Source organism: Carassius carassius, chromosome 19, assembly GCF_963082965.1.
Source record: "Carassius carassius chromosome 19, fCarCar2.1, whole genome shotgun sequence".
Taxonomy (NCBI): Eukaryota; Metazoa; Chordata; class Actinopteri; order Cypriniformes; family Cyprinidae; genus Carassius; species Carassius carassius.
In genome coordinates this window covers 25255631-25281038 of record NC_081773.1, presented here as the reverse complement: position 1 = coordinate 25281038, position 25408 = coordinate 25255631, and the positions used below count along the sequence as shown (strand labels likewise).

The 25408-nt window shown below is 38.5% G+C and overlaps 2 protein-coding genes across 15 annotated transcripts in view; both read right to left on the bottom strand.

Moving 5' to 3' along the window:
• The window catches only part of LOC132095467 (poly(rC)-binding protein 3-like), a 69039-nt gene extending 66218 nt beyond the window's left edge, over positions 1 to 2821 (bottom strand). For 5 of the 9 annotated variants that reach the window (XM_059500497.1, XM_059500500.1, XM_059500504.1 and 2 more), the window contains exon 1: positions 2544 to 2821. The gene's annotated coding sequence lies outside the window, so the exon portion shown is untranslated. The remainder of the gene's footprint in view (positions 1 to 2543) is intronic. The other 4 variants (XM_059500502.1, XM_059500503.1, XM_059500507.1 and 1 more) reach the window with 2 other exon arrangements.
• A 12221-nt stretch (positions 2822 to 15042) lies between these two features.
• The window catches only part of LOC132095461 (collagen alpha-1(XVIII) chain-like), an 83652-nt gene continuing 73286 nt past the window's right edge, over positions 15043 to 25408 (bottom strand). For 4 of the 6 annotated variants that reach the window (XM_059500479.1, XM_059500480.1, XM_059500476.1 and 1 more), the window contains 28 exons: positions 25200 to 25262; positions 24563 to 24607; positions 23104 to 23226; positions 22953 to 23021; positions 22848 to 22874; positions 22643 to 22741; positions 22505 to 22540; positions 22326 to 22415; positions 22217 to 22246; positions 22037 to 22072; positions 21886 to 21945; positions 21724 to 21801; positions 21425 to 21460; positions 21273 to 21326; positions 21107 to 21178; positions 20939 to 21004; positions 20801 to 20831; positions 20325 to 20378; positions 20080 to 20114; positions 19873 to 19995; positions 19633 to 19786; positions 19477 to 19541; positions 19244 to 19375; positions 18424 to 18456; positions 17978 to 18286; positions 17695 to 17892; positions 16954 to 17069; positions 15043 to 16665 (listed from right to left, as the gene is read on the bottom strand). In XM_059500479.1, the coding sequence (XP_059356462.1) occupies positions 16452 to 16665; positions 16954 to 17069; positions 17695 to 17892; positions 17978 to 18286; positions 18424 to 18456; positions 19244 to 19375; positions 19477 to 19541; positions 19633 to 19786; positions 19873 to 19995; positions 20080 to 20114; positions 20325 to 20378; positions 20801 to 20831; positions 20939 to 21004; positions 21107 to 21178; positions 21273 to 21326; positions 21425 to 21460; positions 21724 to 21801; positions 21886 to 21945; positions 22037 to 22072; positions 22217 to 22246; positions 22326 to 22415; positions 22505 to 22540; positions 22643 to 22741; positions 22848 to 22874; positions 22953 to 23021; positions 23104 to 23226; positions 24563 to 24607; positions 25200 to 25262 (2448 nt within the window). In that variant the 3' untranslated portion in view covers positions 15043 to 16451. The remainder of the gene's footprint in view (positions 16666 to 16953; positions 17070 to 17694; positions 17893 to 17977; positions 18287 to 18423; positions 18457 to 19243; positions 19376 to 19476; positions 19542 to 19632; positions 19787 to 19872; positions 19996 to 20079; positions 20115 to 20324; positions 20379 to 20800; positions 20832 to 20938; positions 21005 to 21106; positions 21179 to 21272; positions 21327 to 21424; positions 21461 to 21723; positions 21802 to 21885; positions 21946 to 22036; positions 22073 to 22216; positions 22247 to 22325; positions 22416 to 22504; positions 22541 to 22642; positions 22742 to 22847; positions 22875 to 22952; positions 23022 to 23103; positions 23227 to 24562; positions 24608 to 25199; positions 25263 to 25408) is intronic. The other 2 variants (XM_059500477.1, XM_059500481.1) reach the window with 1 other exon arrangement.

Below are 25408 nucleotides of genomic sequence, written 5' to 3'. Positions count from 1 at the left end.
AAAATGCAAATGCTGATTGCCTGACAGGAACATTTCAAAACACTCAAGCTGTCAGTGAAACAACTTCGACATCCAAGAACCTACTAGATATAAAAGTCACAGTTCTTTATAAAGTCAAGCATTAGGGCATGTCTTACTTCTCAGGAGGTGCCGCTATTTGAGCAATGGTTTAGAAAAAAAAAAAATCAACAATATGAAGCCGCTGAGCTGTTTTAGAGTAAACATGAGGGGCAGCTACTGTAAAAAGTCACTGAATGTCCTGAAAGGAAACAAGTAATGATGGGAGGTTGAATGTATGTCTCGATTAGCAAAAGATATGCTGTTTGCCTCTGAAGCCTTTTGATGCAATCCACTTTACAAGAACTGGATATAACAGATAAATGCTGTAAATAAAAGAAAGTAAGTTAACATTTTTCATTCCTGCTATTCCGTCTGTGTTTCGTTTATTGTTTGAACAATCACACCTTCTTTATTCCACAGTTGGAAATAGGCCAACAAGGCAGCAAAGGAATAATGGTGTTAATTAAGACACCTGTTCTTCTCTGAATTCACTCACCGAACCTTTCAATAACCCCAGCAAATTCTGCTCTATATTTAAAAACTGATTAATAAAGGGGAATATGTTCAGGTATAATGTGCTTGTAAAAAGAGCGGGCATTGGGCATGTAATGGCGTTAATCAGATTGATTGGAAACGTCTTTACCCCTAAAGTGCAGGAGACAAGTTCGAGATCTGTCAAACGATGGGCCGGTATTGATGTTTGCACCACTTCAATCTAACGCAGCACCCATTCACATCAAAGCACTGAACTGGATGAAGACCTAAGCAGTTTTTTGTCTGCTGTGCTTTGTAGATTTAGAACTCTATACAAGTATATTAAAGATAATGCTTCTAGCTATTCGATTTCACGCGTCAGTGCATCCTGGAATGCAAGTCCAAACTTCTGTGGTCAGTTTTCTCCTTCAGGTCAACAACTGTCTTGATGGAACAATAGTTTCTAATTAGAGATAATAACAACTCTTTGTATTCTCTCTATTCTGATAAGACAAGGATTAAAAAGTTGGTGTTAAAGGGGTATATCTCCCAAAAATGGAAATTCTGGCATTTAACGTCCATCATGATGTTTAAGACCTTTTTTATGTTCTTCTGTGAAACACAATAGAAAATGCTTTGAAGAAAATACTGTAGGTAACCAAACAGTTTTGATTACCATTGACTTCCATTGTATGGACAAAAAAACCCCATCTCAAAATATCTTCTTTCATGTTCTACAGTAGAAAATCGGTCAAACAGGTTTGAAATAATGTGAAGTTGAGTAAATGATGACGGGATATTAATCTGACGAGCATTATGCTTTTAATAGCTCCCTTTTCAGATACTAACTTTTATTATTGCCAGATTTGTGCAAATATATGTTGAATGAAAAAGTGCAATGGCACATTCCAGTCACATCAGATAGACTGTATTAAGGAGCTGATAGCATGTGAAAGGCACCACAAAATTGTAATTGCAAGTGGGAAACTCAATTTTCATTAAGCCCAGAGTTTCTGAGTTGGGGGTGTGAAAGTGAGAAAAATAGCAGTCAATGTATTCAACATCTGTAGTTGATGGTAAATTTGTTAAAAGGTATAAAGTTTCATGTACAAAACACAAAATGACAAATATTTTTTTATTGTTAATAACAATTCAATTTACAGCACCTTATATTGTTAAAAACACCTGATATGCATTCTTCATTTTGTAAAAGTTAAAAAAGCTAAAAAAACCATTTGATGTATTTTTTGTAGAAAATGTACGTTGCCATCTTGTTTTGATCAATGTGATTTGAATGTGCCTGACATCATAATTACAACTTCCTAACTCATAAATACAAACTTCCCACTAAGGCCTTGAACACACATCATTTCTGTCCCACTAATTTCAACAAACACTGAATGTTTATAACTGCTTTCTCAAACTATTGATAAGATGGTCATGCTGCCAAAAACTGGACAAATGACATGCTAAGCAATGTTAATTAACAATGAATACCTTATTTGAATATGTCAGTCCAGTAGTTACATCATGACATGGGTAATCCCAGAACTGAAAAGCATCTGTAAGTTTCCTCTAAACACCTCAGCATTAAACAACTCTGACACACAGAAAATAAACTGCTGCAGGGGTCAAGGACAACACAGAGAAAGTGTGTGAAGCTAAAGTACACACTCAGATCGTGGTGTGGTGCATCGGCTTTCCAGCGTATCCATAGCCAGTGGGCATTACACTGCTTCAGATATAGTCTTACATAGATGAAGTGGTAAGTACTGAATTTGGGCTCGAAAACAGTGACCTCACAGATTCTAATCCCTCATCTCGTTTTGCACGCTTTCCTCTGAGAGGAACTGCCAGAGGGGAAAACTTGAAAGCTAAGGAGAGTGAGGGAGGGTGCGTGTGAAAGAGCGTGTGTATGAGAAACAGAGACAAAATGACATGCAAAGAGGAAAGAGTGCAGAGAAGCGGGGGAAAAAGCACAACAAAGTCACATCTAGGTGCTGGCTTACCTGCACTCAGTTCACAAGACGGGACGGTGAAGTGAGGATAGTCAAAGGGGTTGTGGGAGGAGGGTCCGGGCGGGTTGATCCAGCCGCTGACGGGTGGTCCGGGAGGGAGGAAGGAAGGATGGAGTGACAGGGAGCAGGGAGACGGGGAGGCCAGACGGGGGATATGAAGCACTAGTCCTCTTTCTTTCCCTCTTTATCCCTCTGGCACAGAGGCAAAGAGGCAGACACCAGTACCTGCAGCCACTCAAATAATAGGAGAGAAAAGAGTGCTCACATCCACACACGCTCCAGCAAGGGAGGAAAGAGAGAACGCCCCTCCCACTCCTTCCCAGGACCCAATCACACGCAGAATTCACTGGCAACGAATGGGAGCGCAGGCAGCCGGTGCCATGCCCTAGCCAATAAATGCAATTGCTCATATCCAGTTGGAATAATTAGTCCGAGAGCAGAGCAGAGCAGCTTCCCTTCTGAAGGACAGACAAACAGGCGCACTTACCCAATAAGTGTGATTTAAGACCCCAACCGACATTAGAGTAATTAGATTGTGCCGCACTTAACCTAGCAGAATAACACTGCATGCTCCACTGCAGAACTGGCACAGGCAAAGGCTACACGGGATGGGCTTTGGAAAGGTGCAATGATGTTAAGCAGGCAGAAATGATGCGTAAAGAGAAGGAGAAGGAATAGGAATTTTTAACCCGGTGATCAGTGCGCATGATTATCACACAGTGACACTTTCAGGCTTGGCGCTTCGCTCCCGGAATTCAGAATCAGGGGCAGAAATGTAAAGAAAAAAAAAACAAGCTTAGTATCAAAACACTCTGGCCAAAATTCAAAATGTTGGCCAAAAAACATAACAAAATGTTTTTTTTAATCATGATTATTATCATTAATTTATGGCATCTGACAGCTCTGATTATGCATAACCAGACCTAGAAATACATATCACATAATCTGTGAGTTGAAATTGATTTAATTTTAAATAAACTGATCAATTCAATTCAATTCAAGTTTATTTGTATAGCGCTTTTTACAATACAAATCATTACAAAGCAACTTTACAGAAAATTATGTTTCTCCAATATTTAGTAACAGCTTATAATATAATATAATTGATCAAATACTATTACACATATTCACAATTTTTCTAAAGTTTGGGGTACAGTTTTTTTTGTTTATTTCTTGTTTGAATGAATAAAATTAAAGACTTTTATTATTATTAATTTAATCAAAAGTGGCATTAAACTGTTACAAAAAAGATTTAAGATAAATACATATTTTTTTTTTTAAATATTCAAATAAATGCTGTTTTTCCCCCAATTCTCTATTCATCGAAGAATGCTGGAAAAAAATGGTTTCCACACAAACATTAAAAAGCAACACAATAATAACGGACACTAATAAGAAATGTTTCCTGCGCACCAAATCAGAATGATTTCTGAAGGACGACACTGAAGACTAATGGTTGCTAAAATTTCATCTTTGCCATCAAAGGAAATTTTTTTATTTTAAAATATTTTCAAATTACAAAAAAATAATAATAACAATATTAATTATATTGTAATAATATTTTACACTATTACTGGTATTACTGTATTTCAGATTTTTTTTTAAATGCAGTTTTGGTTAGCATAAAAGACTTCTTAACAACAAATGTAAGACTTTTTACATAATCTCTAAAAATGCTAAACTTGTGAATTGTAGTGGTTTTAAATATATGAAAAATATTGAGAAATTCATCTTAAAATCAAGTCTGGGGTGGCAAATAATGTCTGTTAATCAAAAAGTTAATTTCTGACTTTGCTCACACTTTCACTGCATAAAACCAAAATCATAGACCTGGAACAAAGAGCTCATTTCACAAGACCTTTTTTTCTGTTCTCCAAATCAATACTCTGGCTCAGGTCTTGGCTTGAGAAATGATCAATGGTGAACTGTTAGAATGACGAATGTAATGCACATTATCCCCTTCACAGCGGGAAGGATTGATGCGGGGACAGAGATGTAATAATGTCCCATTAACAACCGCAAGGAAACCACCTCTATATACTTTCAGGATGACAAGGTGGTGCTCAAAGTGGTGAAACTTCTCTTAGCACCCGATTCTGCTGACGTCCAAGTGACCAGGCATTATTTCAGGGTCGGGGCTCCCGAGCCATTCTCGGTTTCTCAGAAGTAGTACGCACTTCTGCTCAGTGATTCTTGTGCAGCGGTGAAATCGATGCACCTATTGATATCATGCATCATAACATGGGCCGATATGCATAAAATGAGCAAGCACAAACTTAAGCACAAACAGATGACTTTCCAGACATCACATACAACAGCGTATCAGTATTTACAAGTAAAGCAGCTTAAACACAGCGAAAGTGAAATGTGCTATAGACTGTGGCATATACAGAGCGCAGGGCTTCCTCCAAGAGGACTGGGTGGGAGAGGAGGGCCCATAAAAAATGCATGAGCAACAGGAGGAGATGTCACATCGGATATGTTTCCAGCTGCAGAGATACTGGTGTGTGGAGAGCTGCGAGAGTGAAACGTACAAGTGAACTCCGGTCTAAGAAGAGAGAAGTGAGGGGAAAAAGCACTTAACTTCCACTGCTAAACCTGCCAAAACCATTGCCGCGCTGTGCCAGCAATAACAGAGATTTAGACATAAATCCATTGATGCACTAGAGATTTAATGGCTTATGTATGGCTTGATGCGTAAATATCCACAATCACTATAACAAAAACTAGTATTTATTCAGCCTGTATATCGAGGCTGTCATCACACTTACTTCCCTAATGATTTTCATTCAGTCTGAGACACAGATCTGTTTCATTATAAACGCATTTACAACAATGGGGTTTTGAGAGCATGGCATGCACTGCCTAAGTCTACAATTTCAGAAAGATATCTCATCAAATATTCATTAATTCTAGAGTACAATCATGCTTTAAATGTCATGCTTAGCAGGGTAGATGGGCACCGCTCAGGCAGGAGGATTTATAACATGTGGCACTTATACATAAGTGGATGTCATTATACTGGGGCTTGATGTCTTTAAACAGTGAATGGCAATGAAAACAAACATATGTGGGCCTTAAACAAAAATAAATAGTGGTTTTGTAGTTTTAAATAAAGCGGAATAATTGGGTTACATTTGTTTTAAGAATTGCAACAGATGAATCCAACCCAAGTTCTTTGGGAAACATGCCTGTAGCAACATTTCTGCAAAATGATGTTGCATTGTTATGTTATGTTCATTTTTGTACATATCGCAGCATTTTAGAAATGATTGTCCAGTGAGTGGCTTTATAAGATTAATGCATTATCATGTTTAAAAATAACGTGCCACCTACACAAAACCTAATTGACATTTAGAAAATGTTAGATAAAAGCTAATTTGTTGAAGCAAAATAAATCCCTTAATGAGCTTTTTGATCATGACTCATGGCTGTACCAGGTGAGCTATTGTGTAAGTTTACTACGTCAAAAGTAAGAAAAGCCATACAAATAGAGCTGACTATGTAATGCAAAAACAAAAGAATTTATTACTTTATAAATTATGCACTATGGTTAATGTACTAAGGTCAAAAATCTACAAGGAACAAGGAAATCTGCAAAAATCTACAAGGAAAAAATAAATAAGTAGGGATTTAACAAAATTATCAACATCAAAAGTCTCAATATTATCGTGGTCACATGACGAGACAAAAGGTCTTCAGGGCAAAAAAAAGTGTAGCTTAGTAATATATATTTAAACTTCTTATTCTAACATAAATGGTATTTAAAGTCATTTAAAGCCAGTTTGCTTTGGCACAGTACTGAATCTGTCAAATGAACTAAAATCAAAATCACAATATTGCTTAATCCAAGTCTGTTTGTGCAGCGAGTTTCGAAGCGCACACTTCATTCAGGCAATGAGCTCGTGATCCGGTGTTTTCCGTGCCTCAGAACGGCTCTGCTCAGTGAATGAATGCAGTGAACTCGTTTATTTCACGTGTTGTGAGTTTAGCGCGCATTTGGAAATGCGATGGCCACCAGTTATGCTTTATTTTCACGGCAGATGATTACAGAATTTCACTAGATTTGTAGTGAGATGCATTTTTGTAAGCCTGTTTTCACTGAAGCTGGAGTTTTTCTTCAAAATAAAAGCTCTACAACCATTTCTGTCAAAATAAAAGCTTAAAAGTGCAGTATGAATTACTGATAGCTAGCTGTTTAAATTTAAATTTAGCTGACGCTTTTATCCAAAGCGACTTACAATTGCTATATATGTCAGAGGTCGCATGCCTCTGGAGCGACTAGGGGTTAAGTGTCTTGTTCAGGGACACATTGTTGTCTCACAGTGGATTTGAACCCGGGTCTCTCACACCAAAGGCATGCGTCTTATCCACTGCGCCAACACCAAAAGCCCACAATCAACTAAATCTAGTCCAAATCCAAAATATCTCTTTCAGAAGTAGAAATTAGGAAACATGTATTGTAATTTGAATTTCCCTACTGTAAAGCAAAAATAATATATCTATGAAATAATAATTGTAATTTATTTTACAGTGCAATTGCTTTACAATATATGGCTATTTCTGTCATTGTTGTTATTATTATATTCTAATTGTTTGGCTTCCTAAAACACCGGTGTGGATGTAATTTAGACTGAGACAGTATTTCACGAATAAAAAGAGGGTTGAGACCCCTTTAAAGTTCTGGTACAAGTCAATTCACTGACTTTTTTCTGAGTAAAGTTTCTTAGTTTAGAGCATGGGTTGCAGCTCCTAATTTTTAACTCTCATAGTGCATTAGACAGAATAATTAAACTTTAAAATGAACAAAATTTTCATCTTTTTCCCCAATTCTTTTTTTTTTTTTTTTTTTTTTTTTTTTTTAATATCGCAATATATATTGTATAGTGGACTTCATATTGCAATGTTAACATATTTTGAGATTTTGATATAATTTCATCCCTACAAATAATCCTATATTATTTGATAATCTGTCCTGTAATTAATTTATGTGAATGGGAATAAAATTATTGGTGCTTTACTACCACTAGTGATCATTTCAGCTAAACCTGCACTGCAAAAATGTAAACAACGGTATGTTTTTTTTTTTTTTTACGAAGAGCTCATGTTAAATTCAATAAAAGACCAATTGCAGTTTGACCCTCATTAGTTTTTTTTTTTTTTTTTTAGTTTTTTTTTATCTGGCATAAGTGACATGAGATGATATTTGGGATTGGAAATAATAAAACTAAAACTTTTTCTAGCACAATCAACTCTCAAAAGATAAGGGAATTTTGATTCCTAATGATATGACTCCTTTAATACTTTATTTAAAACACATTTTCATGGTTAGTAAAAATATTTATGGATCGCAAATCACCTCATTGTGAGACATAAAATTAATTTTGGGTCCTACTCATATGGTTTAATAACCTTGACAGTCTGTAGATTGCAATGACTAGGATTTAATTGTTAGTGCAACAAATAAGACAATATTTTGCTCAGTATAATTTTGAGTAATGAGGGCTATCATATTTCCATAGCCATTCTTGTGACATCTCATTTAAGCAGCATCTTATTGACAGTTTTGGCATCAAAAAACTTTGCAAAGACGAGAGCGCAAGATAGTAAATGAAGCAGCAGCATAAACCACCTCCATAAAACCAACAGCGCTCAGCGGCACAGCATCTTCATTTCAGTGACTCACAAAGACAGCATAAACACAGCACGTCTAACAGACATGGCTTTGCCTCCGCTACCAATGCAATTAAAGCCAACATCTTGTCCTGCTCTCGTATCATTACCGTCTGTAGACCATTTGGATGCGCTTTGTTATTACTTACTTGCTGCTAAATATAGATTTCCTGTGCCAGCGCTAGAGATTGCAGTCAGCTGCAGATTGTTCCATGTGTTTGCAGTCACAAGGACTTACGTGGACACTATATCACTCGACAGGGGTGCAACAAGCTCTTTTGGATCGGTCAGCCATTTTTTGGGGGGTCAGTATAAAAAAACTGATAGCAAAGAATAAAAAAAAATGAAGGCTTATATAGGATACTTCAGTGCTGTATTAGCCTAACATTAAACTGTTATGTTTATACACTAGAAGTAAAAGCATGATTTCTATTTTATTTGATCAGCAATTTTCCACATTTCAGAATAATATTAAAGCAAAAGTATGGAATATCACAAATGGATGTGTAAGAATTTTCGTAAGGTGGTACTTCTCCTTTACTATCCAGTCAAACTCATCCATAAAAAGTTAGTCATTAAAAAAATTTTAATAAAAAAAATAATAATGATAAAATAAAAAATAAAAATCACATGTAGGCACAATATATATGCATCCATAAAACTTATTTTAAGCTTAAGTCTGTCTATCAAAAAGTGTATATCATAAATGTAATCTCTTTTTTTTCATACTGTGGAAACTAGTTGTCACATTTTAATCAAAGTGAATTTCTTAGGTTTGCTTTTCACTTTTCTCTGTATTGTCATATACATTAAAGTCTAAGTTTTAATAAATAAAAACGTTTTGAATTAAGTATTTGAAATTGAAAAATCAATTAATACATACTGAGGAGAAATTACTTGAATATTGGACAAACTTTCTGAGAGAGACCGAGGGGCGTTACTGTTACATTCACCTGTCTACATTCCATAGAAGCATAGAAGCCGCATCAAAGCTACAAATACATTGTGTGGTTACACAGAGGCAGCAAAAACGTGTTCACACGAATTCATGATCGAGAGAAACAGTGAATCACGCGCGATTGTAGCTTTAAATAGCAGATAGAAATAATGCACTTGCTTATTGTCGTGCCTGAGCTGCTGTATGATATATCATCCTATAGTTCAGTGAATTCCCCCTGCAGAATCATATGGAGCCAAAAGAGTCTCAATAAAGATAAATGCACACACAACATTCACATATGCACACATAGGATTCATACATGCACACACATAATTCATAAATACACACACAGGATACACAAATGCGCACAAAATTCACAAATGTACACACAAAATTTAAAAAGCACAGAAGATTCACAAATGCATACAAAATTCAGAAATGCACACAAAATTCAGAAATACACACACAATTCAGAAATGCAAACAACATTTACAAATGCGCTCAAGATTCACAAATGCACAGGACAAGATTCACAAATGTATTTCTGATGCACACACACATATATCTTGATTTACAAACTGCTTGCTGTCTGTGAACTTCACTGCATTTGTGTGTGAATTTTGAGACTCCCCTGACTTGGCTCGACACACAAATGCCTTTTTTTAAACAGGGAATGATCTGCAACCAATCAGATATCTCCCTTGTTTTAGCCAATCACAAGAATGCACCCCACGTGGGGGATTGTTTACTTATAAGCCAATCAGCGAATGACTCACTTTCCTCAGCGAACAACTCACTTTCCTCACGCAGCGAACGACTCACTTTCCTCAGCGAACGATTCACTTTCCTCACGCAGCGAACGACTCACTTTCCTCAGCGAACGATTCACTTTCCTCACGCAGCGAACGACTCACTTTCCTCAGCGACCGATTCACTTTCCTCACGCAGCGAACGACTCACTTTCCTCTGCGAACGACTCACTTACCTCACGCAGCAGGAGACTCACTTTCCGCAGCCGGAGAGTCACTTTCCTCTCGCAGGGAACGATTCACTTTCCTCACGAGTCACGCAGCGAACGACTCACTTTCCTCACGCAGCCAGAGACCCACTTTTCGCAGTTGGAGAGTCACTTTCCTCTTGCAGCAGACCACTGACTCTCTCTTCATGTAGGGACCGATCATTATAATTAAAGTGACTTCTATATTGCATCCAAAAGAATATTTAGATATATTTAAATATTCAAAAAGGTGTAAAAAACTTTTTTTCTTTCATTAAAATATTTCAATAAAATGAAATAATTGCCTATTGCAAATTTATGGGGAGTCTCAAAATTCACACACAAATGCAGTGAAGTTCACAGACCGCAAGCAGTTTGTAAATCAAGATATATGTGTCTGTGCATCAGAAATACATTTCTGAATCTTGTCCTGTGCATTTTTGAATCTTGAGTGCATTTGTAAATGTTGTTTGCATTTCTGAATTGTGTGTGTATTTCTGAATTTTGTGTGCATTTCTGAATTTTGTATGCATTTGTGAATTTTGTGCGCTTTTGTGTATCCTGTGTTTGTATTTATGAATCATGTGTGTGCATGTATGAATACTGTGTGTGCATATGTGAATGTAGTGTGTGCATTTATCTTTATTGAGACTCTTTTGGCTCCATAGAATCAGTCTTGGCAAATCATCTGCGTTCCCGATTTTCTGCTGAATCTTATGAATGATATTTTTACCTGATAACAATTCTAGATGTTTTGTTGGTGACTTGCTTTTCTCTGGTTTACGTCATGGTCAAGTATTTAGGCCTTGTTGATTCAAAATCTGAATATCCATCACCAACCATCAGACGTGCCGTAGCCCACCAATTTGACATTTTCCAAACTAGACAACGTAAAATGAGAACCTTCAATACCACGACTTAGGTGCCCTTGAGCAAGGTATTGAACCCCCAACTGCTCCCCGGGCGCCGCAGCATAAATGGCTGCCCACTGCTCCGGGTGTGTGCTCACAGTGTGTGTTTGTTCACTGTTCTGTGTGTGTGCATTTCGGATGGGTTAAATGCAGAGCACAAATTCTGAGTATGGGTCACCATACTTGGCTGAATGTCACTTCACTTTTTTCACTTTTCACTTATAAAAGGCTAAATAAAGACTGAAGTGACCGGGGAAAATAACACATGTTTTATATTTAACCACCGACGGTATGTCTGATTCGTGAAGGAATTGTTCTTTTGAGTCTGATCTTTTTAATGAATAGGATGAGCCTGAATGAGTGCTTTGAATCAGAATTGTCTAAATTATTAATATAGGCTACCATTTAGAATGAATCTGTCCAAACGATTCTCAACATCAGCAGTTCCCACTTAGAGCGTCTCTTTCAGACAAATACGAATCGAAATGAGTGCTAATCTAAGGATTTGACTGATGAGGCGAAAAGTTATTTTAGAAATCGTACAGATGAAACGAACTGCTGCACTCTATATTAGTTTAAGCTAAATTGAGCCACTTTTGCCTTTAATCTTTATAACAAAAATTTATAAAAGACAGACAGACAGACACTTTTTTTATCTAAATTGTTTTCCCGGGACTTCCCCTGAGGGTCCCCCATTGCAGTAGCAGGATATGCAGCTGTTCAATATACACGAATTTGCACCCATTACTCATCTGGAAGTTTCTGGGAAAAGATTTGTGCATTTAAGGACTTTTTGTCACGCTGCCTGGTCTCTGTTTCCCTGGGTGTCCACTAGTGGGCTCACTTCCCCTTAGGCACCTCACCGTAGGCACTACAATTCCCACTAGCCTTGTCCCTTCATCACAGTAATTGCACTCCTGTTAATTGCACCAGGTGCCTTCACTTATTAGTCATTAGCCTCCCTATATTAACCAGTCTTTTCCTGTTTTCTGCATGGAGTCCTTTCCTTCTGTATCCAGTCTTCTCGTCTTCCGAGTTCCTCGTATTCCGAGTTCCGGTTCCTTCTTTGTTTGTTTGTTTGGATAGATTTCTGGTTTTGACCCTGGCTTGTTTACTTCTCTTTGGATTACCCTAATAAACCCTACTGCAATTGGATCTCTCGTTCCCTGTGTTTCACTGTGTCTCCGACCGTCACAGAAGGACTCCATCTTGCTAAGATTCAGCGGTGTGTTTTTTGATGTTTCTTCCCCAGCCACCGAGCGGGAGAGTTGTTTTAAGGGAACCCGCCTGGTCGTTTTTTGTGGGACCCGGGGAGGGCGCAGAGGAGTGAGTGGTCGAGAGGAGGTCCAGCATCGCTCTCCACCATGGCCCCCCTTCGACCCTGGGCTCGTGAGGGACGGATCGGAGCCGCCGTCTCGCCATTGCGGACGGAGAGGGGAGAGGAGGCGCACGTCTGCCGAGCCAGCGCCGCTGCACAAGATGGCTGCCAGCCCAGCGCCACTGCACAAGATGGCCGCCAGCCCAGCACCACGATGCAAGATGGCCGCCAGCCCAGCACCACAGCACAAGGTGGTCGCCAGCCCAGCGCCACTGCCCAAGATGGCCGCCGGCCCAGCACCACTGCCCAAGATGGCTGCCGGTCCAGAGTCATGGTACAAGATGGCTGCTTGTCCAGCGCCTCTGCACAGGATGACAGCCACCGTTGACCCTCCAGAGTCGAGTCAGGCTCCCGTTGACCCTCCAGAGTCGAGTCAGGCTCCCATTGACCGAGTCAGGGCTAGTCACCATTGACCCTCCAGAGTTGAGTCAGGGCTAGTCACCGGTGATCTTCATGGGCAGAGTCAGGTCACCATTGATCTTCTTGAATCCAGTCTAAACACCATGGAATTATTAGAGCCTCCCCACGGCTCTGCTGAACTACCAGAGTCTCTCCTCGCCTATGCGGAACTTCCAGAGCCTTGTCACATCTCAGCCGAACTCTCTGAGCGCTCGACTGATCCTGTCGTGGCCACGGAGGCCACCCTTAACTTGTTCATGTTCTCTGTTTCAGACTTGCTTAACCAGACTTGCTCTCCTGTGTCATCGATCCCACTGTGGTGGTCTTCTGCGCCGCCCTGGTGGGCTTCTGTCTCGGCCGCACGGATGTGGTGGTCTTCTGCTCTGCCCTGGTGGGCTTCTGTCTCGACCGCACAGATGTGGTGGTCTTCTGCTCCGCCCTGCTGGGCTTCTGTCTCGACCGCACGGATGTGGTGGTCTTCTGCTCCGCCCTGGTGGGCTTCTGTCTCGACCGCACGGATGTGGTGGTCTTCTGCTCCGCCCTGGTGGGCTTCTGTCTCGACCGCACGGATGTGGTGGTCTTTTGCGCCGCCCTGGTGGGCTTCACGTTATGTTCTTCCTGGACTTGTGTTTTTTGTTGTTTTGTTTTTGTTTCTCTTCTGTCTGTTTCCATCCATGAACCTGGCCCTCCGTACCTCCCCCTGATCCTCCGCCGGTCCACCTCCCTCCTGGGTTCCTTGTCTTTGTCTTTCTCTCTGTTTCCCTCTATGGACCTGGCCCTCCGTCCCTCCCCCTGGTCCTCCGCCGCTCCACCTCCCTCCTGGTCTCTTTGTGTCTTTGGTTTCTTCTTGGGTTCGGTGGAGCATCTGGTAGCTGCTCCGTGGAGGAGGGGGTAATGTCACACTGCCTGGTCTCTGTTTCCCTGGGTGTCCACTAGTGGGCTCACTTCCCCTTAGGCACCTCACCGTAGGCACTACAATTCCCACTAGCCTTGTCCCTTCATCACAGTAATTGCACTCCTGTTAATTGCACCAGGTGCCTTCACTTATTAGTCATTAGCCTCCCTATATTAACCAGTCTTTTCCTGTTTCTGCATGGAGTCCTTTCCTTCTGTACCCAGTCTTCTCGTCTTCCGAGATTCCTCGTGTTCCTGTTTGTGTTTCCTGTTTGTGTTTTTTTTTTATTGTTTTCTGGTTTTGACCCCGGCTTGTTTGAACTATGATTTGGATTACCCCAATAAAAACATACCTGCTATTGGATCTCTCTCCCCCTGTGTTTCACTGGGTTGCGATCGTCACACTTTTACCTTATAATAAAACTTTGTCTTTTGTTTCAGTACAGATCACAACAATAGTTAATCATAAAGACAGTCATCCTGCTGAACTCCTGCAGAGTTCCTGCTGTCATCCTGCACAGTGACGATCCATACTCCATCTGAAACCATTTTAAACCATACTTCTTAATTTCCATAGCATTTAATTTATTTTTTGGCACACCATTTAGCTTAATTTTCACTTAATCAGCTTTCGCAAATGGCCATGGGTTATTTTACCACAGACTTATTGCACCTGGCCGAAATGCTTGCAGAGGACCTTTAAGTCCTGAGATACAAAAGGGGCCGCTTCACCAGCTTGCTGTCAGCAGTCTCTGATTTGTGCCTTGAGGCCCTCTCAAGGCCACATTGCTAAATCCCATTGAACAGGCTGTAAAACCCTTCAGGCGGACAGGGAATCAGTGCAATGGGCACTGAGGAGGGATTGCAATGTCTTCAAAGGGGCACGCTGTGCAATTTAGAGACATGCATGAATCAGGACTTTGGGGCCCTTTGCCATAGGTGCACAGAAGATATTTTCCGAAGAGTATTTCAGTGCTTAAACAGCATTTAGTAGAAACGCATAGTTTACAGTTCCAAGCACTGAGAATGAAGAGCACTTAAGCTGATCAAAGGTGGCTTTTATATGAACTAGAATTAAGAATATATACCACTTAATCTTAACCTGACAGTGAGTTCTTCAGAAAATTTGTTTTTATGTATATATCACTTAAGTAAATAGCCATTTTGGGTAAAAAATAATAATAATAAATAAATTAAATAACCTTTTTAAACCTCTAATGATTGTGGAGAAAAATGCTTCTCACAAATGAAGACAATAGGTAAAAACATTTATGAATTTAAAAATACAGACTTAATACTTGGAAGAGGAAAAATGTACCTTTATTTTTTTAGTAATCAGTCAGTGAACAGTAAACACATTCTTGATATGAAATGGCTTGTGAATGATTTTCTGATATGTTAATATTGTGCACGAATAGAGAACACAGTCTAAGATATGTGTAGACAGATCAGGTTTTAAGAAAATAGATTTTTATACACAAGAACTAGCGCCAAAGTTACTGTGGCAAACAAAACAGAATCATTTATTCAGTGCCTCTGAGACATGGTACAGCACAACTGGTTAAAAAAAGACTACAAGCCCATAGGATTGTACTGAATTCATCAGTAGCACTACAGTGAATTAGGTGTTTGAAATTCCATATGGATAGAAGATAAAGTGTCTTCATAAAACACATCTGTCTCTCCCAAACAACACTGTCAGCAGCTGTTTCATCAGTGAAAAGCAACAAATGCAACCAAAGCCTCTGAAATGTCCAATGAATTATAGGACATGGAACCGCTATTTTTGAGTAACAGAATTTTTTACATTAAAAAAAATCCCCTCTTTACTTAAATCATTCACTTTGCTTTATCAAAACTTCTGGAATCAACCAGAAGTGTAAAACAATGACACTAAGAAGAACGTCCATATGAAATTTCACATTAATCACAATGAATTTTTTTTTTTTATATATATAAAAACGCAGTGATCCCATAAATGCAAGAGAAGTATTTAAAATACATTTGTTTTGCACAAAAACTCTTTTGAGGGATAAGAATTTAAGTATTCAAAGCATCTTGTTTTTGCCCACTTGAGCTTTTTCGAGAGAGTGGCTACGGTTAACTATTTAAATCTTGCACTTTTATCTGTGGAAGTAAGTAAAAGTGCTTACTATAATAGAAAAAAAATGGTTTAAAGTTTCAAATCATATTTAAGCTCTTTTAATTGCAAAATAAATATTTTCTCTTTTTTAATCCTAAAACTAAGATGTCAGGTTTGCCCCTCAGTATCCAACAAACCGTGGATGAAAATGGAAACGGTATAGACATATAAGTGGAAAAAGTTACACAAAAAATATAGCTAAAATTGGTTAATATACCAATTAAGACATCTTATTAAAAAAAAAACTGATGACAAACAATTCATATACAACATTTTAAAAACACTGCCTCAATTGGCCTCACTTCTCTGGTTTAAACCCCTGAAAAATATGTGCCAACGCCCTGAGAAAGAGCAAACACCTCCACGTTCAACCTGCCTCTTTGGCGTTACGGTGAGAGAACAGATGACTGGCAAATTCTCCTTTAGGCAGACTCAGTTCTTTTTAAAACAAATTTGTCATTTTCATTTTTTTTCCTCCATTCGTTAGATACAGGCATCTACTGGAGCAAAGCTGGGCCTGTATAAATGGTTGTGTCGAGTGTTCAAAGGCTCTTCAGGACGGCTTTATTTCTTGGATTGTGTCATGTAGCTGTTCTCGATGCACAGCACGATGTAGGAACTGGAGCAGCTGCTGGAGGTCTGCTGGAGGAGCTGGCCAGCCTGCAGAGATGAGGCCAAGCCTGTCACCGCATGGTCTCCGGCCCTCCACGTCTCACAGTAGTTATCCGTCTGCCTGTGACCCCTGCCACTGGACCCATGCCAGATCATCTTCTCTGGCCTACAGGATGGAGGAAGAAAAACTGTCATTTTAGGTGGTTTAAGAAAGCCTCAGACTGCATTCAAAAGCAGGAACACCTTTTTTTAAAATTGCAAAGTCAAATCAGGGGATCGGGGTGCACAAGATTTTAATCCATCAACTGTTAAACTACACTTTGTTTACAAGGTGCATTCATCTGTAGCTCTAGTACTCTGAGTGTTTTTAAAGGAAAATGGAAAGTGACAGGATGCTCTGCTGAGGCGTCTGTTTGAAGGGTTCACAGGAACAGCCAAAGCCACTGGCACTCACCAGGCACTGTCCCGCAGGACATCTCTGCCATCAAACGAGTAGATAGGAGCATTGTCCTTCATCCTGCTCTCTGAGTCACTGAAGAGAGACTCCCAGCTTCTGAAAAGGACTTGATCCTGCAGAGAGAATATCAATGCCATGAAAAGATAAAGAAAAATTCAAGATCATCTAGTGAGTTCATGAGTCATGAGTTTTGAACTTTTAAAAAAGCATTGAAATATATTTATGAATGTTCAACTTAGCTGCATGATAAAAAAAAAAAAAAAAAAAAAAAAATTCATGTAAAACGAAGATAAACGTTTTCGCTGAAAACTATAGAGTAGCAACAGAACATGACAGACAGTGTTAGGCTAATAATAATTCTACATAGTTCTACATACAAAAAAAACACAATATTTTAGATTTAGTATATGATTTGATGCTTTATTAATAATATTCATATATTTGTATCATGTTGTCTCCACTTTATAAAAGCAAATGGATTGTAGTGACTTATTACAGTACTTTAAATACCTTGAATTCATATCTGTATGAGTCATGGAATATACAACGTGGTCATTATTTGTTTACCAAAACTAAAACCATAAAAAAATACATTTCAATAAATGTAAATATAATACAACTAATAAAAATTACAACAATTTTAACTAAAAGTAATATGAAAAAAAAATACAAGAGCAAATTCTAAATCTTAAAAAACTATAATATCTCATTGATACTAAAAGAAATACTGCTACACACCTTGAGGTTGACAATCGGTAATGTCTCTCTGTCAGATTTGCGCACGATACTGTAGAGATCCTGCAGTTTGGAAGACAGGAAGGCTCTGAACGTTCCCTTCAGGCCCACGGCGCGAGCCTGCTGGAAGCACAGGAAGTCTGCCCCACGAATGCCTCTCATGTTGCCCACTTGTGGAGAATTCAGGGCAATAAGATGCAACTGTACAGAAAATGAAAATTGTGTCAGAAAGGAAATAAACACAGGGGATCTGTGAGAATGTTGCGATAAAGTTGACAGAACTAACCCCTGGTCCGGAAGTGTGGACGTGGCCTTCTGGTTGATTGACAGAGTGGCTGGGATGGCGGGCTGGAGTGATGGGGTTCCTCTCTGGCTGTGCAGGGTATCTGTGTGGTTGTACAGGATCGGTGTAGGGTGGGTACCGTGGATCTGGGTAACGGGAGTCAGGTGGATTGGGGTTTCTATTCTCTGGCTCCCTCCTTGGAAACTCGATCGGCGGGTGTGGTGGAGAAATCTGCTCTGCCCCATTGTTAGCTGTGTGGTCTTGGGAATAGTGAACAACAGGGGGCGGCTGGACCGCTGCCACTTCATTGTCCTGAGGAAAAGCCAACAAGCTAGTCATACCTTCAGGAATTAATATGCACATCCACTAATTCCAACCTCCTTTGATTAAACTGTGGGTGCTTATTTGAATGTTAAAGCATAAAAAAGAGCTTTATTCACACTGCTTACCACCTCTCCATAGAAGGGTTTATAATCTCCAAGCTGCAAATAAAAGGAAAACTGTTCAAATTTGAGAAGAGAAAAAAAAATCCTTACACTGTATTGTTTTGACAAATAAGAATGCATAAATATGATGACAAATAAGAATGGATAAAATTATGAGAAAAAAAAAGTTTAAGTGTGTTTCTAGAAATATGTGCATTCATGACAGTTTTCTGTTTATGAAAAAAAAAACGTTATGTCATTTTATATTATCATATCATAATTTAGATTTAACAGGTCTAAAAATGGCAAGTGGTGTGACCAACTAAAAAAATTATAATATTTTATTACATCTTGAGTGTTCTTAAATAACTACTTTCCCAATAATAAATAATGTAATAATAATAATAATATAGTTGCAAGCAGCGATGACGGGCCCAATTACACAGAAAACATTCTGGTTGTTGACTTACAGCAATGAAAGGATCTTTCTATCTTCCAAAAAGATTGATTTATTTGTTTATTCACAATTATTAAATAAGATTTAAAAAATGTGCGGGGTTATCTCTTATGACAAACAGCACAAATCCTGCCATGCTATAAAAATGTCAATTCTAAAAAATGTATGAACTTACTGACCCTGGCAGTCTTGAACTGTCATGACTTAAGTGATTTCCTGTTTTATGGTTTACTTGTCACATGACAACAAAATGGTTATACACCAACATTAACTTTAATCTGGCAGACAATTTTTTTTTTCAACAAATGATCATTATAACAATGTTTAGTTTATGTAAGGAATGCATTTTTTATGAATGAAAGGTGTGAACAAAAATGAGCACAATACCATCACTTGTCTGATACCGTCCCGAACTCTGAGGTAGAGATCGTTTCTGTCCAAAACGTAAATCAAAGCACCTTCAGTCTGTCTGCGTGCTGTAGCCATCATTATGTCATAAGACCTCAGGAAAGCCACCTGCTGGCACATTTAAACCATGGGTATGATTAAAGTATTAAGTACCAGGTGTGTAATCATATACGTGCCATTAGTAGTTTCTTTTATCAATGTCCCACACTCACCTCAGATCCAGTGCCAGGAGTTCCCGGTGGGCCGGGGGGACCTGGAGGTCCGGGAATACTAAGTTCTAAAATAAACAAAAATCACACAACACTGTCTGTTAATTTACTTCCTCAAAAATATTCTGTTTGTTAAGAATTGTACTCATTTTTTCTTACGTGGTCTGTAGGCTCCAGGCAATGATGGTGACCCTGGAGGACCAGGGGGTCCAGGAGGTCCTGGGTTTCCTGGACGACCATCATAACCAACTCCAGGAGTTCCTGGTGGGCCCTGCGGCCCAGGGGGACCTCTGATTGAGTCTCCTTTAGGCCCCTGGAAAAGATGTCTTTGATGAGATCATTTATATGCAGGCAAGTACTCAGTTCAATTTGTGTCTAGAAACACACAATAATTCTTACAGGAAGTCCAGGGTTTCCTGGTGGTCCTTGTACAGCTCCAAAACGAGGGTCATAAAATCCACCTCCTGGCTCTCCTTTCTCTCCTTTAAGACCTATCTCACCGCGCTCCCCCTTCATCTCATTCTGAGGAAACAGATACCATATTTTGCATTGGATAAATCATAAGTAAATTGTTTCATCAATACTTTAATTTAGAGAATCACACACCTTTAGGGCATATATATCAAAGTTAGAGGAAAACCCTGTGGAAAAAATGAGAGAATACTGCATTAAATACATTCAAAACCAAAATATCTTTAACAATGATTTGATAATGATGTCAAGCTACTGTAGTAAGTCACGATACTTTAGCCAGGGAGTCACTAAAATTTACCGCGACAGAGACAGCCTTGTTATTCTCACCTGCCACTGGCCCTGAATGTCAAAGAAACAGCAACAGTGGTAAATTTTACCTGGTGATCCCGGAACACCAGGAGCTCCCTGGTCTCCTTTCTCTCCTTTCATAGCTTAGGAAAACAAAACAACACATTGCTCAGTGTTGGTGAATATATTAGAATTTGGACATTTGAACTAATTTCTGTTTAAATCAATATCAAATGCAGTTTTTAATACATGCTTCTCCTGTAATGTTGAATGTTTTTGAGCAAAACAAGTCATTAAAAAGGAAATTAAATGTAGGTTGGGACTTGATTTTATCCACTGGGAAATAACTGGACCAAAGTGAAGTTCATTACATCAGCAGTAAAGAGAAAAAGAGGCAGAATCTTTCTTTAGAAACCATTCACAGTTAAATCATGTATAGTAAGATCACAAAAGTACTTTAACAACATAAATAAGTGTACTTTTTTATTTCACGTTGACTTTAAGGACCTTCTGACAAAATATCTTTTGATTATGTGCTGTGACAAGAATGACTGTAACAACCTACCTGGATAGTTCCTCGAGTGATCTTCATATCTCTGAAATGGAAAAAGATCACTTCAATTCAGCATAGCCAGAATTTGGAGCTCATTTTGCAACATTTCATCCATGAATTAACAGCTTATTTGACACAAAAAGCACTTACACTGAATCTGTCCAAGGGCACAGCAGGTCCAGGGGGACCAGGGGGTCCTGGGGGACCAGGAGGACCCTTGAAAAGACATACAATAACTTATGAGGGAAAAGCTATAAATATATCAATCAACAAAGGAACAAATTTATTTTCAAATTCAATAGCTTGTGGTGTACTGACTGGGTAGCCATATCCAGAGCCTGACCCTGATTCTCCCTTCTCTCCTTTGTAACCGTTCACACCTGGACGGCCCTACAGCCAGAAAATTAATTCAAGTACATAGTCAGTTAAATATGCTGCTGTCTGCCAAGGAATATTTTTTGTTGATGAAAGTTGAGAGACTTACGGGTCTTCCTGGCATTCCAAATTCACCTTTTAAACCCGAAGGGCCAGCTGGGCCCTGAATAAAATGAGGGATGACTTAGATGTTGCTCAGAATGCTGCAAATACATCTTTAACTTTTAACGTAAAAAAAAAATGTAACAAATGCAAACATACAGGAGGTCCGATTGGTCCAGGAAGCCCTCTCTCACCCTACAGAAAGAAAAAAAGGAATTAATTTTGATGTACAGTACTAAAATGTTTGTACACCTATTTAATCTTAAGTATTTTCCTTTTTGAATGTTAGTTAAGTCATTTAAAAATATGAAGAAACGCAAATGGAACTTTTAATTATTTAGCAGCAAAAAGTCGAATCTGTATGTTTCCTGGACACTTCAATATCCAATTCAAATTGTTGTTTTTTTTTTTATAAAAAACAAAACCAAGCAAAGCAAAGCAAAGCAAACAAACAAAACCTTTTGGGCTATTAGTCCACCAGGATAAAATGGGTTTCCATCAGGTCCAAGAATTAGTCCGGGTTCTCCTTTCTCCCCCTACAAACAAAATTATGTTGCAGTCAAGTCTGGGTTTTTAAACTCTTCATTTTAGGATTTATCTATTAGTTTTTGGTTACAAACCTTAATGCCATAGCCTGGTGAGCCAGGTTCTCCTCTGTCACCCTTTGGTCCCACTGGGCCCTGATTAGTTAAACAGATGGAGTGTAAGATTGATTATGAAACACATAATTATTACTATAAAGTTTACATATATATGTAATGCATTACTTACTGGGAATCCTGCTTGACCAGGAAGACCAGCCCCACCCTGAAAATCATATAAACAATTTATGAATATTACAAAATTTGATATTATGAGTCTGTTTTTCAATGCCGACAATACCATTTCTGGTATCCTAATGCCATTTATAATACTAACAATAGACTACCAGAAGACAAAATTAAATTATACCTGAGGCCCTGGTCGTCCAGTTTCATCATACTATACAAAAGAAAATGACAAACAGTATGACAAACATGAACCATTATAGGCTAAAAGCAATATAAATGTGTAGACTTACATTTTCAGAATAATGATAATTAATTGGTCCAGGTGGTCCAGGGGGGCCGGGTGGACCTGGAAGTCCATTTCCATCTCGACCAGGTTCACCCTAAACAAATGATCACATTTAACAATTATTAAATAAGTCATTTATGACTTTAAAGTCACTAAACCACTTTAGATCAAAAGTAAACTCACTCTATCACCTCGGTCTCCCTTGTCGCCCCTTGGTCCCTGCAGGAAAATGCTAAATATTGAAATCAGCCTGAAGCACTGCACATCAGAGTGGCTGTTAAGTAAATTTTCACCTAAGAGTTTTATTAAAATGAAACGCACCTGTGGTCCAGGGAAGCCATCCAAACCAGGCTGGCCATCTTTTCCCTGAGGTCCCTCACTTCCTTTCTCACCAGGAAATCCTGGTAAACCAGGTTTACCCTGAGGAACAAGATATAAAAATAAATTCACAAAGTCTTCTAGGCATGATCTATACATGATATCTTTAGCATATAAATCTCATTAAAACAAATAAATGAAGTCTTACTTGTGGTCCTGGGTCACCAGGAGGTCCCTGAAATTAAATAGGATTGCAGTAAATGAACTGCTACAGATCAACAAAGGTAAATAAAAGTGCAACAGAAAAACAAACCTGGACTCCCATTGGTCCTCTTACTCCAGGGACTGAACTGAAGTGAACACCAGAGCCCTCCATATCATCCTGAACACATACAGAGAGCTCAGTATTTTTGCATTTTTCCTAAAAGACTTTGAGATGCTAAGTATGACTGACTAATACTTACAAAACCAACATGATAGCTTGGGCCAGGAGGACCAGGTGGTCCCACAGGTCCCATTGGTCCTGGAAGTCCAGCAAGTCCACCCTCTCCAGGAAGGCCAGGGGAACCAGGAGAACCTTTGGTACCCTTTAAACACAAGGAGGAAGAAATCAATGAGAAGGGTGACTACTAGATCAATGAAGTTATCTTTTGAGATTTACCAAGAGCACAACATTTTAGTTTGCACTTTCAGACAATGCATTAACAAAGCAATGTCACAAAGAGTCCACACTAGCATCAGTGTTTCAATATAACGTTTCATTTCATGTATTAGAACTGTAATGTAGAAAGTTGAGATGTTAGTGAAGAAAATCAGTTGCCACACTCAAGACCTGCTACCTGCCACCCTGCAGCTTTAGAGGAAGAAGGATGAGGTAGAGTAGAAGAGAAGATCATAGAGATAGCTGGGAAAGCAGGAGTTTAGCTACAGAGACAGAAACATAAAAGAACCGAGTGGGTTTGAAAAAGCTGTTTTCTGAAACAGCTTTCCACACAGTGTCTTATCTAGGCATGACACAATAAAGCAACGCCATTCTTCCATTGTTCTTCATTAATTAGCACTTTTGATAATGAACAACTGCTCTACAATGTTATTTCCATTACATTTCAAAGTATCTACTGTAAGCAATCTGTTGTGGAACCCTATAAAATTACATGAATGGATTAAAATGACTCCTTTTTATGTATCTTTTATTTTTATTTTTTATTTTTTTGGCAAAATTACAGCATGATTGGATGATTAGGATTATGAAATAATATTTATCTTAATGAAAATGTTAATTTTACATTAAGGGAATTCGATCCGCTTGGAAACCAAGAACACTAAATCATTTTCATAAAATAATAGAAATAACGTATGATTATTTCACTTTGCTTAAACTGTCATATTTGTTTTTATGACGGTCAAGCAATTTTTAAGATAAAAAAAAAACATTTAATTATAGATTCCCATGCGTCTTGGAAAAGGGTAAAACAAGCAAAAAAATCTGTACATAAATGATAATTGAAAATAGCTAAATCAAATAAGTTTTAATGAAATTTAGAAAAAAAAAGTCGAAACAGTCTGAAAAACAGGTTTGTATTTATCTACAATTTTGTATTTCTGATGCTGACAGTGAAATCTCACTTGTACAAAATCCTGCTCCACAAAACTATATATTATACATATATATTAGAAATCATTATTGTGAAGACAGATTACTTCTCATAGGATATTGCTTCGTCACGCCTGGATAGGACATTATGACATTATTTTTTTATTTATTTAATTTCTATTAAACGCATACAGAGCATTCCAGATTGCTGAGCTTGTACAGACATTTAGACTTAACATTCAGATATGTGATATGCAAACAAACATGTGCATTCTTTGCACAAGTGTTTTAGAGATTTCTCACGAGGAGCCAATATTACGCAAACTGACCTTCTCCCCCACAGGTCCAGGTAGGCCCAGCTCACCCGCATCACCCTGTGGAGCACAAAATCAGTCCAGTGTCTAAAGATAGGTTCCATTACAAGGATCTCAACAGAGCTGAATTACGCAACTCCAAATCCATTAAAGGACCATCACAGCTCTCTATGTATGGACAGGGTTCCTACACTTTTTTTACCAATGGATTGCTGTGACTTTTCTATGAACGTTCCAGTCATTTGTGATTACAGCATAAGGATGTTTTAAAAATCATTTTATAGAGACTGGTTGGATTAACATTTGTATGCCAGAATGTGATTAGAGGGTCCAACCAGTGTCCCTCTGCTGTATGTTATTGCACACCCATTGAGCCTAGCCATAAATAGTGAAATAATGCATTTAAAAATGTATAGTATGCTTAATTTACAAATTTCTCCAATAAGACAAACTAATGTCATCACGCTGGCTTGTGAGCATGTTTACTCTCCACAAGCATCCACAAAAAGCTAAATTTAGATAATTAAATGTTTTAAGGCAACGTCCTTAAGATTTCTTTAATTTCTAAAGAAGGTTTTTCCAGGTTTATTAATCACAATGTTAAACACACTGTTCTTTTCTAGGTTTTAATAGAAGAGATTGGACTTCCTACCTTTTCTCCCTTTGGGCCAGGTAAGCCTGGTTTTCCATCAGCACCTGATGGACCTGGAAGTCCCTATAAAAAAAAAACAAGATCCTTTTTTGAATTTAATTATTTTCAAATTTTTATGACAGGGAGAAACAATCAGAGCACAAACATTACCAGTGTTGGGAAGTAACGCATTACTTCGTAACTGTAATTTGATTGCTTTTTTAGTAATT